The sequence below is a fragment of the Passer domesticus genome, chromosome 11 (assembly GCF_036417665.1).
Source record: "Passer domesticus isolate bPasDom1 chromosome 11, bPasDom1.hap1, whole genome shotgun sequence".
NCBI lineage: Eukaryota > Metazoa > Chordata > Aves > Passeriformes > Passeridae > Passer > Passer domesticus.
The window spans coordinates 1,534,346-1,547,868 of record NC_087484.1 but is presented as its reverse complement, the minus strand read 5'-3'; the positions used below and the strand labels follow the sequence as shown (position 1 = coordinate 1,547,868).

Below are 13,523 nucleotides of genomic sequence, written 5' to 3'. Positions count from 1 at the left end.
ATCCAGCATCTACAGCTCAGGGAAGCTCTTATGGGTTTATTTTATTTATAAGACTCCTCTAGAGCTTCTCCAGCCTTTTGGGAAGCTGAAAAACTTGAACCAGCAAAGGGAATCCAAATAAATTCAGCTCCAGGTAAGTGAGATATTCCTAATGCTGTCTTTTTTTCCCTGTGCAATTTAACAAATGAGTTTCCAGTGTCTGACAAGTTGTCTGGGAAAACAGAGAAGCTCGGATTAATTCCAGCACGGGAGAAATGAGAATTCAGTATTTGCTGATTTCCAGCCACCCACTCTGGAGCTCGGAGCCGTGGAGGATCCATCAATCCCAAGATGTTCAGCCTCCTCTGTGAGGAATAGGATGTGCAGGATGGATCCTCACCTGAGGGCTGGCTCCCTGCCCTTGGAATTCCTGAGGAACCATCCCCAGCTCCCTGCCTTGCCTCCCAGTGCCTCTCCCTGCTGTATTTCCACCCTCTGGGGTTTATATCATTCCCATCCATCACATCCCAATGGCTAGCCTGGGAATGAGGTTTGGAGAAGCCTCGTGGGCTGTCTGTGCCCAGCACAGAGGGGATGGAGTTTGGGATGGAAGGAACCACCCTGTGGAAGAGATTCCTGATGGAATCTCTGTTCCAACGTGCTGGGAAGATCCTGGATGCCCAAGCCAGCCATCCCTGCTACAACTACTCCTGCAAAACCCCACAATCAACCGGCACCGAGGGATTATCCAGCGCCAGAGCCGGGTTGGTCCCGCAGCATTCCCGGGATGACTTCATCGGGATCCAGCCCCGAGCAGCTTTTCCGTGTTGACAAACAGCTGAACTCTCGGCTCCAGGAGCCCTGCATCGATCCGCCGGCTCTTCCAGGGCTTGGAGCTGAATCCCCGCGGAATGCCGAGGCTCAGAGCCGGGGCTGCTCCCCCCGGGAAGCACAGCCACCTTTTCTCCCCCCAGTAATCGCACAGCCAAAAGAAAAAATGCTGTGAAACGCAGGGAAATTCTGCCACAGCACCCGGGCACGGCTCGGCAGAGCCCGGAGAATCCCCGAGAATCCTCGGGCATCTTTTCCAAGCGCTGCTTGGAATTGTTATCACCCGGAGATGATTCCCTCCTTCCCGAGCGCAGAGCCCAGCCTCAAATCCCCTCAATAAACTTACAGCGCGTCAGGAATCGCCTCGCCATCGCTCCAGCCTCCTTCTCCCGAGGCAAAAGTGCCGCCGGCTCCCGGATTCCCGAAGGGAATGTGCTGCGCATCCCCGGCGCTGTCACATCCATGGCCCTGGGCACCCCGCACCCCCTCCCCGGCGATTCCCGGGGGAGCGACTCCATCCCGAGCCCTTCCTTTGGGAATGCAGCCCCTTACCAGCCGCATGCTGAAGTTTCCCAGGAAAAGGAGGCAGGAACGCGGCTCCTCCCGTGGAGCAGCAGCGCGCAGGGAAGCTGCGAACCTCGGAGTTGAGCTCACTCAAAGGCACAGAAAAACCTCAGAGAGAGGGGGGGGAAAGAAAAAATGGGAAGAGCCAGAGCGGGAGCGAGCAGCCCACAGGCAGCGAGAGGAGAAACTTCTGGCACGGCTCCAGCCAGGGATGGATCCGCTGGCACCCCCGGCGGGCCATGGCGATGGGGAACTTGGATTTACGGGCGCTCTGCTCGCTGCCAGGAGCGACTGACGGGAGTCAGCGAGGCTGGCTCCAAAAGGGAATGGCGGGCTGGGTGTGTGCAGCACGCAGAAACACGGCAACCGAGATTCTACCTCGTACAGTCTATTTTCTGTACTTTATTTTATGTATTTTCATTTGTAACTACAATTTCTTATGTTATATTCCACATTCTATATTCCATATTATATTATATATACATTATATATATATTAGAGTTTTATTTTATTTCATTTATTAAATATAAAATATATAAATACAGAAGTATAGAGATAGAAACATTAATTTATATTATATATAGTTAATATTTTATATTATATTATAAATATTATAATAATATTCTAATAGAAATATTTAATATTTCTTTTCTATTCTATTCTATTCTCTCTCTCTATATATAATAGATTCTATTTCATAGATTCTATTTTATATATTTATAGATTCTATTTTCTGGTTTATATTTTATATACATAAACTCAGCTGCCAGCAGAAACTCCAAACAGCTCCTTCCATCAGCTCCTCGATGGGAATTTTATTATGCACAATTCCAGCCCCAAATCTGCATCCAGGTGGCTTCACTGGGGTTTATGATGCTCTTCAGGCGCAAATTCCTTCAGGGGTTTTTCCCTAACATGGCCAAAAATCCATTTTCTGAGGAGAATTCCAAGGACTTCAAGCATTTCATGGTACACTGTCAGTGCTCTGAGCCTAAACTTGTGCAAAGATTTCTGCTTTGGCAGTGTCCTTCCAACGAAAGGAAAAGAAATAACGATCCAAAACAGTAACAACTGCTGATTTTCCTTAGGCCAGGAGACTCTGAAGGCTCAGACAGGGAGCCCTGGGTGCTCCTCACACCTCCAAACTCCAGCTGTCCATGGAATTATTGGGTGTCCTGAGCTCCAGCCCCTCTCCCTCACTCTCCCTGCAGGAAAGCCCTCCTGCCCTTCCCAGGAGCCAGGCTTGTCCTTCCTGGCGCTCCCAGGAGCTGAGCCCGTGGCCAGGATCCCATGGGTGGCCTTGGGCCAGCAGATGGAAAGGGAGAGGAGCTGCTCCTGCTCCTCAGGAGAGCGGGAAGGACACAGCAGGATGGCTCGTCTGGAACAGGGTGGTCCAGTTGGAGCAGGATGGTCCCTGTGGAGCAGGATGGTCCCTGTGGAGCAGGATGGTCCATTTGGAGCAGGATGGTCCCTATGGAGCAGGATGGTCCCTGTGGAGCAGGATGGTCCCTGTGGAGCAGGATGGCTCGTCTGGGGCAGGATGGTCCCTGTGGAGCAGGATGATCCAGTTGGAGCAGGATGGTCCCTCTGGAGCAGGATGGTTCCTCTGGAGCAGGATGATCCAATTGGAGCAGGATGGTCCCTGTGGAGGAGGATGGTCCCTCTGGAGCAGGATGATCCAGCTGGAGCAGGATGGTCCCTGTGGAGCAGGATGGTCCCTCTGGAGCAGGATGATCCAATTGGAGCAGGATGGTCCCTGTGGAGAAGGATGGTCCCTCTGGAGCAGGATGGTCCATTTGGAGCAGGATGGTCCCTCTGGAGCAGGATGGTCCCTCTGGAACAAGGTGCTCCATCTGGAACAGGGTGCTCCAGCCCGCCCACGACGCTCCTCAACATTCCTAGCTCCCGGTCACATCCCAGCCCTGTTCTCCAGGACACACCTGCAGCTCCTCCTGAGCCCCTCCCAGGCCACATCTGTCCCCTATCAAAGCAGAGGGGTTAAGCCAGTCCTGGGGTGTGCTCAGGCCAGGCCTAAGCTCCTCATGCTCCACCAGGAGGACGTGCTGTGGTGTTGTGCCACGGCACCAAACCAAGCCCAAGTGTTCGGCTGTTCAAGGCTTTTGACTAAAACTGGGCCTAACATGGGGTCTGGCACTAAAATCTGAATTCCTGACTAAACCCACGGCCGCCACAAACAGCAGATGAATCATTCATGGAGATCAGCCCCAGGATTTGCAGCTCGGCACTCCTGGAATGCCAATGGAGGGGAAGAGCGGAGCTGGCTGCCTCTGCTCGGCCTGCCCTCCCCGGGGAGCTCGTTAGTGTGGGAACACCAGCTGGAGATTTCCATCCATCCCAGCTGGAATCTCTGCTTGGGATTCCCACTCCTGGCTGCTCCAGCTGAACAGAAGCTCCTGGGTGACTCCCACAGCCTCCCCAAATCCCAAGGAACAGATTCCCAGATTTTTAAGAATGAAATTATTGAACTACCTCGGTCAAATGTTGGACTAAGCTGGAGTTGTCTCATCCCGCCCACGCTCAGCTGCTTCCAGATGGATTTATCCAAGAGAAAATGAAATCCTGGATGTGGCCTCTCGCAGGGTGTCTGTAGGAACCTCAAGTTCCTTGCAAAACGAAATCTACAAAGCAGTTTTCCAGTAGCCATGAAGATGGAAAACATCATTCCTGCTTTCAGAAGGGGAAGAAGGGAAAACCCCGGGAACTGCAGACCAGGGAGCCTCACCTGCACGTGGAGGTGGGATTTACCTGGGATATTGGGAAGGAATTCCTGGCTGGCAGGGTGGGAGGTCCTGGCACAGGGTACCCAGAGCAGCTGTGGCTGCCCTGGACCCCTGGCAGTGCCCAAGGCCAGGCTGGACACCGGGGCTGGGGCAGTGACGTTCCCAACGGCAGGGCTGGAATGGGATGGGATTGAAGGTTCCTTCCAACCCAAACCATTCCATGGCTCTGGGATAAGATGGGGACCCCACCTCCAATTTTAACACGGGATTGAGAGGTTGGGGGATCCATCCAAAGCCCTCCTTTCCTGAGAGGACACGATGGGCCTGGGCAGCAGAGACCCCATCCCAACTCCCAGCACTCCCAGGCCTTGCATTCCTGCTCTGGATGAAAATGGAGAATCCCCCACTTCCTGCACCAGATAAATCACTTGTGCATTGGAATAACATTCTTATTAATTATTATTTTAATTATTTAAAATAACCCATTTATTTTCAAATTATACCATTTTGAGAATTCCAAAAGATTAAATTATTTTAAAACAAAACCACATGGAAACACTTGGAAAACACTGGATTTATTCCTGGAAACACCTGGAGATGGCTTTGGATGCATCTGGGAACTTCACTTTGGTGCTGGGAAATTCCCCCTCAGTCCTACCTGGTTAATTAATAAAACCCAATGTCCCAAAAAGAACTTTGCTGTAAATTCCCTGGAATCCTTTGGTTTGCTCCATGTGGGAGCTGGGCCTGAGGATGTGCAGGGAAAGATTTCCAATGCAAAATAAGGAATAATTGATTTGAGTGGGATCTGCAGCATTTGGGGCCCTTAATGAGCTGTTGGAGAAAATTAATTTCCATGTGTAATATACTCAGAGACTACGAGGAAATCTGGGAATTTAATTAATCACAGCATTTAAAAAAAAGGGAGTGGATATAATTGTGAGTAAATATTTCTTAATTATTCTTCTAATTCCATGGCTAATTTATTTCCCTGGCCACTGCTTCTGGTCCAGGCTGTGAAATATTTATTGGTCCAACCATAAATTCCACATTTTTTGAAATAATTCAGGATTTTCAATGCCTCTGTGCTAAACCCCAGACTTTTAAGGCACAAACCCCCCTCCCAATCCCGAGCAGGGCTGTGGGATGCAAAGCACATCTTTCCTGGGAAAAGCAGCAGGAATGATGCAGATTCCCATCAATTCCTCCTCAGACTGGATGCTGTCATTCCCCCCTTTATTAGCCCTAATTAATTGCCCTGCCCACCACCCCTTGTGTCTGTTCATTCTCTTAACAGTTTTATTGTGGATTTTGCTCCATTTAAATCTTCCCAGTGTTTTTTTTCCCATTCCAGAGGCTTCCCAGAGCAAGAACCAGGAGCTCTTGCAGTGAATTATGGATCTGAGTCAATCCCAAATGTTTATTTTGAGAGTCCTTGTGCTGTGCAAGATGTGTGGAACTCTTGGAAAATCCGTTTTTTCTTTCCAGGGGGAGCTGCCCTTGCTCCCTTAAAACCCAATCCTGGCTGCCACAGATTTTAAATCAAATCCAGGCTTTGCATCCCTCAGCCTGAGGAGGAATGAACGGGAAAACTCCCAAATCCCATCCTGCCTCCTATGGACATGCCTTGAGCTGTTCCAAGTGCCCTTTCCAGCCTTTTCCTCCAGGAGCAGGGGGATTACAGGAGCTGGAGCTCCAAGGATTTGCAAGGCAATGTGAGGGATTATCTGGAGGGGAATGGTCAAGGTTCATTCATAAAATATTTAAGGGTTTTGGTGCTGTTGAGAGAAAAATCCCTGGAAAATTTGAGTGTATCCATTGGCTCCGGTGCTTTAGGAAAACCAACCAGAATTAATCTAGAAAAATTAAACATCACATTTAAATATGGAATCTTTATGTTGGAGAGCAAATAGTAAAAGAATAGAATTTTTTTACTCCTGCTCAGCCCTCAGGATGTTAATCCAGCGGGAAATGCTCTTCCATTGTCTGGGAACGGTGTTCCTGCTGCTCTCATGGGCTTGCTCCAGTCAATTATGGGATTTAATTAGTCCTGAGTGGTGCCTGGGGAATAAGATAAATGGTCCCTCCTGATTTACAACATTCCAGAGATCCCATCAGCCTTAGCAAAGGAGAACTGGGAATTATCACTGAGGGATGAGCTGGGTGGGATCTGGGGGAATTCAGGACAGGATTCAGGGATGGCAACCCCCAAAACCAAGGAGCAGGGGGGACTTTCCTGCATTCCTGGGGCACATCCCCTGGCAGCTCCTGCCCTGGATCCTCGTGGATCCCTCCCGCCCAGGGTGCTCCAGCACTCGGGGACTCAGCAGAGCCCCCTGAGAGCCCGGCCCACATTTACCCTCAAATGCTGATTTTTGCCTTCCCAGTCTGCAAAAAAATGAAGTTCTGGGCAGAAAGGAGCCCCCAGTTTAGCCCTGGAGCTGCTCCCAGCCCTGCTCCCCCAAATCCACATCCCAGCCCAGCCCAGAGTGCCCAGCAGCTAAACCCGGCTTAAAATGAGCCACTGGCACATCAGGGAGTTAAACCCGGCTTAAAAGGAGCCCGTGGCACATCAGGGAGTTAAACCTGGCTTAAAATGAACCACTGGCACTTCAGGGAGTTAAACCCGGCTTAAAATGAGCCCTTGGCACATCGGGCAGGGAACTCCTGATTTTCCTCCTGATATTCCCAGTGAGGGATCTGCCCTTTCCCAGTGCAAACACTGCTCCCTGATGGAGTCCTGCCTGGGTTTTGGTGATTATTTGGTGTTGTTTGGTGATTATTCGGTGATTATTTGGTCTTATTTGGTGTTGTTTTATGTTATTTGGTGTTATTGATGATTTTTTTGGTGATTATTTGGTGATTATTTGGTCTCATTTGGTGTTGTTTTGTGTTATTTGGTGATTATATTTGGTGTCATTTTTGTGTAATTCCCATCCTGAGAACTGCACTGTCCTTTCCCCAGCAGCCTGGCCTGCCAAGCCTGGATTACTGAGGCCAAGCCAGAGATGGAATCAGCACTTGTGGGGTTTGACAAAAGCCACGAGGACACCAAAACCCCCCAGAGCCAAGCACAGAGGACAAAACCCTGTGACAGGGCAGGAATGAACTGGGTTTGGAATTCACAGCCCACAGGCACCAAGGCAGAGGTAACCCGTGGTTGTACCAAGATTGCCAGGACTTAAATGGAAGGTTTATTGCAAAACCAGCATTTCATTCTGCTTAATAATTGAGAGAGTTTGGGGCGGGGCTGCACTAAAAGGGGGAGGTGCTGGGCAGGCACCACCAGGGAGGGTTCAAAAGCACTGGCAAATAACAATTAATTCCTGTATCAAAGCTCATTTGGGTGGCTTCTCCAATATTTTTAAATCTTAATTTAAATGAGGTGCTGCTGTCCTTTGGTGATACATTTTGGGTACAAAATCACTGTTAAATAACAAATTAATTCCTGTATCAAAGCTCATTTGGGTGGCCTCTTCAGTACCTTATATTTAATGTAAATGCTCTCCTTTGGTGTTGCATTTTTGGTACAAAACAAAAGTTAAATAACAATTAATTCCTGTATCAAAGCACATTTGGGTGGCTTCTCCAATATTTTTAAATCTTAATTTAAATGAGGTGCTGCTGTCCTTTGGTGATACATTTTGGGTACAAAATCACTGTTAAATAAAACATTAATTCCCATATCAAAACACATTTGGGTGGCTTCTCCAATATTTTTTAATCTTCATTTAAATGAGGTGCTGCTGTCCTTTGGTGCTGCATTTTGGGTACAAAATCACTGTTAAATAACAAATTAATTCCTGTATCAAAGCACATTTAGGTGGCCTCTTTAATATTTTTTAATCTTAATATAAATGAGGTGCTGCATTTTTGGTACAAAATCACTGTTAAATAACAAATGAATTCCTGTATAATATCTTTTAATCTTAACATAAATGAGGTGTTGCATTCTTGGTACAAAATCACTGTTAAATAACAATCAATTCCCATATCAAAGCACATTTGGGTGGCCTCTTCAGTCTCCCTTTTTTGGTGCTGCATTTTCGGTGCTGCCCTTCCCTGCGTGCCCAGGGGAAGCGGATCCCACCTGTGCAAACCCCGCAGGTGTGGGATGTTACATTTTCTCCCCTTTTTTCTTTTTTTTAATTTTTTTTTTCTCCCAGGCACTTTTGCTCCTCGGAGGGGACTGAAGGAGCTCAGGGGACACAGCCGTGCCTGGGATTTGTTGGGGTTTTCGCAGGGATGTGGGCTGGGCTCGGGGCTGCCCGCGGTCCCGGGGTCAGCGAGGGGAAGGGGCGGCTTTGGGGCCGGGCTGCTGCTGCTGCTGCGGGGACAGCTGGCTGCCAGCAGAGTCCTGAACCTGCCTGCTCCTCCTCCGGGTGAGTCCGTGCTCCGGGGACCGGGGTCTGCTCGGAATCCCGGGACCCCAATCCCTGATCCCAGTCCCTGATCCCAATCCCTGTGCTCGGTGCTTTAGGGGAATCCTGGGACCCCAAACCCTGATCCCAATCCCTGTGCTTGGGGGAATCCCTGATCCCAATCCCTGATCCCTCACCCTGTGCTTGGGGGGAATCCCTGATCCCAATCCCTGATCCCAATCCTGATCCCTCACCCTGTGCTTGGGGGGAATCCCTGATCCCAATCCCTGATCCCAATCCCTGATCCCTCACCCTGTGCTGGGGGGAATCCCGGGACCCCAATCCAGGACCCCAGTCCCTGATCCCAATCCCTGTGCTCGGTGCTTTAGGGGAAATCCAGGACCCCAATCCCTGATCCTTCTTTCCAGAGGGACCCTGATCCTCTGGTCTGTGCTTTAGAGGAAATCCAGGACCCCAATCCTTGTGCTCAGGGGAAATCCAGGACCCCAATTCCTGACCCCAATCCTTCTGCTTGGTGCTTTAGGGAAATCCTGGGACCCCAAACCCTGATCCCAATCCCTGATCCCTCACCCTCTGCTCGTTGCTTTAGGGGAAATCCAGGACCCCAATCCCTGATCCTTCTTTCCAGAGGGACCCTGATCCTCTGGTCTGTGCTTTAGGGGAAATCCAGGACCCCAATTCCTGACCCCAATCCCCGTGCTTGGTGCTTCAGGGAAATCCTGGGACCCCAAACCCTGACCCCAATCCCTGATCCCTCACCCTCTGCTCGGCGCTTTAGGGGATTCCTGGGACCCCAATCAAGGACCCCAGTCCCTGACCCGTCACCCTGTGCTTGGGGGAATCCCAGGACCCCAATCCCTGATCCCAATCCCTGATCCCTCACTCTCTGCTTGGTGCTTTAGGGGAATCCTGGGACCCCAATCAAGGACCCCAAACCCTGATCCCAATCCCTGATCCCTCTTTCCAGAGGGACCCTGATCCTCTGGTCTGTGCTTTAGGGGAAATCCAGGACCTCAATCCCTGTGCTTGGTGCTTTAGGGAAATCCTGGGACCCCAATCCCTGATCCCTCACCCTGTGCTTGGGGGAATCCCAGGACCCCAATCCCTGACCCCTCACCCTCTGCTCGGTGCTTTAGGGGAAATCCAGGACCCCAATCCCTGTGCTCAGGGGAATCCCAGGACCCCAATCCCTGTGCTCAGGGGAAATCCAGGACCCCAATCCCTGTGCTCGGTGCTTTAGGGAACACCTGGGACCCCAATCCCTGACCCTCTGCTCAGAGGAATCCCAGGACCCCAATCCCAATCCCTGACCCTCTGCTCAGGGGAATCCCAGGACCCCATACCCTGATCCCTCTCCTGGCTGCCCCTGCACCCCCAGGACATCGCAGGGGACAGGTGAGAGCCCAGGAAAACCCCAAAAATCCCTCTGTCCTCCACCTTCTCCCTCCTCCAGCTGTTTCCTGCTGCTGCTTTGGGGTTTTTGTTCCACTTTAACCCAGACCCCACAGCTGCACCCAAGGGGGAACGGCCCAAAGGGGGGAAAGGCTTTTGGGATGGTTAATGGGATTGTTTTCCTGGCTGCTGCTTGTTTTGCTCAGTATATACAGCCCAGTAAAGAGCTGTCCTTCCTTTTCCCATATTTTTCCTGCAAACCCTACAATTCCAAAGTTAAGAAGGGGATTTCCCAGGTGTTTTCCATTGCAGGAAGGTTCTGGGCTGCCTCCTGTCCCTCAAACCAGGAGAAAGGGATTCACCCCAAGTCTGGGAGGAGGAAGATCCTGAGGAGCAGGAGATCCCGGGCTGGCTGCTGGCCGTGAGTGCTGATTTCAACAGGGCTGCGGAAATCTCACATCCCTTTTTTATCCCCCCTTTTCTTCCAGCCCCCCTTTCCTTCCCCCTTTCCCCCCCATTTTCCCACTCTTTTCCCCCCATTTTCATCCCCCTTTTCCCCCCCCTTTCCCCCATTTTCTGCCCAATTTCCCCCCCTTATTTTTCCCCCCTTATTTTTCATTTTGCCCCCTATTGACTTTCCCCCTTATTGATTTCCCCCCCTTATTGATTTTCCCCCCCTTTTTTCCCCCCCTTATTTCCTTTCCCCTTTCCTTTCCCCCTTTCCTTTCCCCCTTTCCTTTCCCCCTTTCCTTTCCCCCTTTCCTTTCCCCCTTTCCTTTCCCCCTTTCCTTTCCCCCTTTCCTTTCCCCCTTTCCTTTCCCCCTTTCCTTTCCCCCTTTCCTTTCCCCCTTTCCTTTCCCCCTTTCCTTTCCCCCTTTCCTTTCCCCTTTCCTTTCCCCCTTTCCTTTTCCCCTTTCCTTTTCCCCTTTCCTTTTCCCCTTTCCTTTTCCCCTTTCCTTTTCCCCTTTCCTTTTCCCCTTTCCTTTTCCCCTTTCCTTTTCCCCTTTCCTTTTCCCCTTTCCTTTTCCCCTTTCCTTTTCCCCTTTCCTTTCCCACCCTTTTTTCCCCCCCTTTTTTCCCCCCTTTATTTTTCCCCCTTATTCCCCCCCCTTATTTTCCCCCCTTATTTTTCATTTTCCCCCCTTATTTATTTTTCATTTTCCCCCTTATTTTTCATTTTCCCCCTTATTTATTTTCCCCCCATTATGTTTCCCCCTTATTATTTCCCTCCCCTTATTATTCCCTCCCTTACTATTTTTCTCCCCATTATTACGCCCCCTTATTTTTTCCCCATTTTCCCCCCATTATTTTTCCCCTGCTTTTTTTCCTTATTATTTCCCCCATATTATTTTCTCCCTGTTATTTTCCCCCCATTATTTTTTCCCTTTCTTTTTTCCCTTATTATTTTCCCCCCTTTATTTCCCCCCTTACTTTCCCCAATTATTTTCCCCCTTTCTCCCCATTATTTTTCCCCCTTTATTTCCCCCATTATTTTTTCCCTTTCTTTTTTCTTTATTTTTCCCCCTTATTATTTTTCCCCCTTATTATTTTTCCCCCTTATTATTTTTCCCCCTTATTATTTTTCCCCCCTTATTTTCTCCCCCGTTTCCCCCCCATTATTTTTCTCCTTCTTTTTTTCCTTATTCCCCCTTTATTATTTTCTCCCCGCTATTTTCCCCCCTCATTCTTTTCCTCCCATTATTTTTTCCCTTTCTTTTTTCCCCTTATTATTTCCCTCCCCTTATTATTCCCCCCTTACTATTTTTCTCCCAGTTATTATCCCCTCTTTATTTTTCCCCCCATATTTTCCCCATTATTTTTTTCCCTTATTATTCCCCCTTATTATTTTCTCCCCGTTATTTTTCCCCCATTATTTTTTCCCTTTCTTTCTTCCCTTATTATTTCCCTCCCCTTATTTTTCCATCCCTTACTAATTTTCTCCCCCTTATTATTCCCCCCCTTATTTTCCCCAATTATTTTCCCCCTTTCTTTCTCCCCATTATTTTTCCCCCGTTATTTCCCCCCCATTATTTCCCCCTTCCTTTTCCTCCCATTATTTCCCTCCCATTATTTTCCCCCATTATTTTCCCCCATTATTTCCCCTATTATTTTTTCCCTTTCTTTTTTTCTTTATTATTTCTCCCTTTATTATTCCCCCCCTTATTTTCCCCCTCCCTTATTTCCCCCCCTTTTCCCCCTTATTTTTCCCTCTTATGTTTTCCCCCCATTGTTTACCCCCCATTTCCCCCCTTATTATTTTTCCCCTTCTTTTTTCCCTTATTATTCCCCCCTTATTATTTTCTCCCCGTTATTTTTCTCCCCATTATTTCCTCCCCATTCTTTTCCTCCCATTATTTTTTCCCTTTCTTTTTTCCCCTTATTATTTCCCTCCCCTTATTATTCCCCCCATTACTATTTTCTCCTCTTTATTATCCCCCCTTTATTTTTCCCCCTTATTTTTCTCCCCATTGTTTTCCCCCATTGTTTTCCCCCATTGTTTTCCCCCATTATTTTTCCCCATTATTTTTTCCCTTATTATTTTCCCCCCATTATTTTTCCCCATTATTTTTTTCCTTATTAATTCCCCCTTATTATTTTCTCCCCATTATTTCCCCCCATTATTTTTCCTCCTTTTATTTCCCTCCCCTTATTTTTCCCTCCCTTGCTATTTTTCTCCCCCTTATTATTCCCCCCCTTATTTCCCCCCCCCTTATTTCTCCCACTATTTTTCCCTTTCTTTTTTTCATTATTTCTCTCCTCTTTGTTTCCCCCCCTTATTTTTCTCCAATTATTTCCCCCCCATTATTTTTTGCAATTATTTTCCCCCCATTTCCCCCCTTTTCCCCCACTTCTTTCCCCCCATTATTTCCCCCATTTAGGATCTGCAGGGGCAGCCCGGGCTGGCTCCCCAGGCTGCTGCAGCCCCCGGGGCAGGGCAGGACCGTCCCCCCCCCGGGAGGGGCTCGGGGGCTCGGCCCGGGCCTGGAGAGACCCCCGGGCCTGGCGGGACCCCCGTGCCTGGAGGGACCCCCGGGCCTGGAGGGACCCCCGGGCCTGGAGAGACCCCCGGGCCTGGAGGGACCCCCGGGCCTGGAGAGACCCCCGGGCCTGGCGGGACCCCCGGGCCTGGAGGGACCCCCGGGCCTGGAGAGACCCCCGGGCCCCCCACTGCCAACCCCCCCCGTTCCTGCAGAACAGAACACGGGCACGACACCCAGGGCAGCTCTGGGCCCCGCTCAGGTACTGGGGACTCAAACGACCTCGGGTGACCCCTGTGACCTCACGTGACCCCAGCATGACCTCGAGTGACCTCAACATGACCCCAATGACCTCAAATGACCTCTAAATTACCCCAATGACCTCATATGACCTCTAAATGACCTCAAAATGACCTAAAGTAACCCCAGTCAGGAACTCAAAAATCTCAAAACCCAAAATTGACCTCAAGTGACCCCAATGACCTAAAGTAACCCCAAAATGACCTTGAATGACCTTGAAATGACCCCAATGACCTTGTATGACCTCTAAACGACCTCAAAATGACCTAAAGTAACCCCAGTCAGAAACTCAAAAATCTCAAAAACTAAAAGTGACCTCAAGTGACCCCAATGACCTAGAGTAACCCCAAAATGAC

General features: G+C 49.5%; 1 protein-coding gene and 1 long non-coding RNA gene across 2 annotated transcripts in view; one reads left to right on the top strand and one right to left on the bottom strand.

Annotated features, from left to right (window-relative positions):
- SCHIP1 (schwannomin interacting protein 1) overlaps positions 1-1,446 on the bottom strand; it is an 83,668-nt gene extending 82,222 nt beyond the window's left edge. The window contains exon 1 of the mRNA XM_064385084.1: positions 1,363-1,446. Coding sequence (XP_064241154.1) covers positions 1,363-1,371 — 9 coding nt within the window. The 5' untranslated portion in view covers positions 1,372-1,446. The remainder of the gene's footprint in view (positions 1-1,362) is intronic.
- The window catches only part of LOC135278537 (uncharacterized), a 47,486-nt gene that overhangs the window by 32,373 nt on the left and 1,590 nt on the right, over positions 1-13,523 (top strand). Inside the window, exons 5-8 of the long non-coding RNA XR_010346015.1 lie at positions 53-133; positions 7,081-7,264; positions 8,282-8,497; positions 10,202-10,310. This is a non-coding gene — a long non-coding RNA (uncharacterized LOC135278537). The remainder of the gene's footprint in view (positions 1-52; positions 134-7,080; positions 7,265-8,281; positions 8,498-10,201; positions 10,311-13,523) is intronic.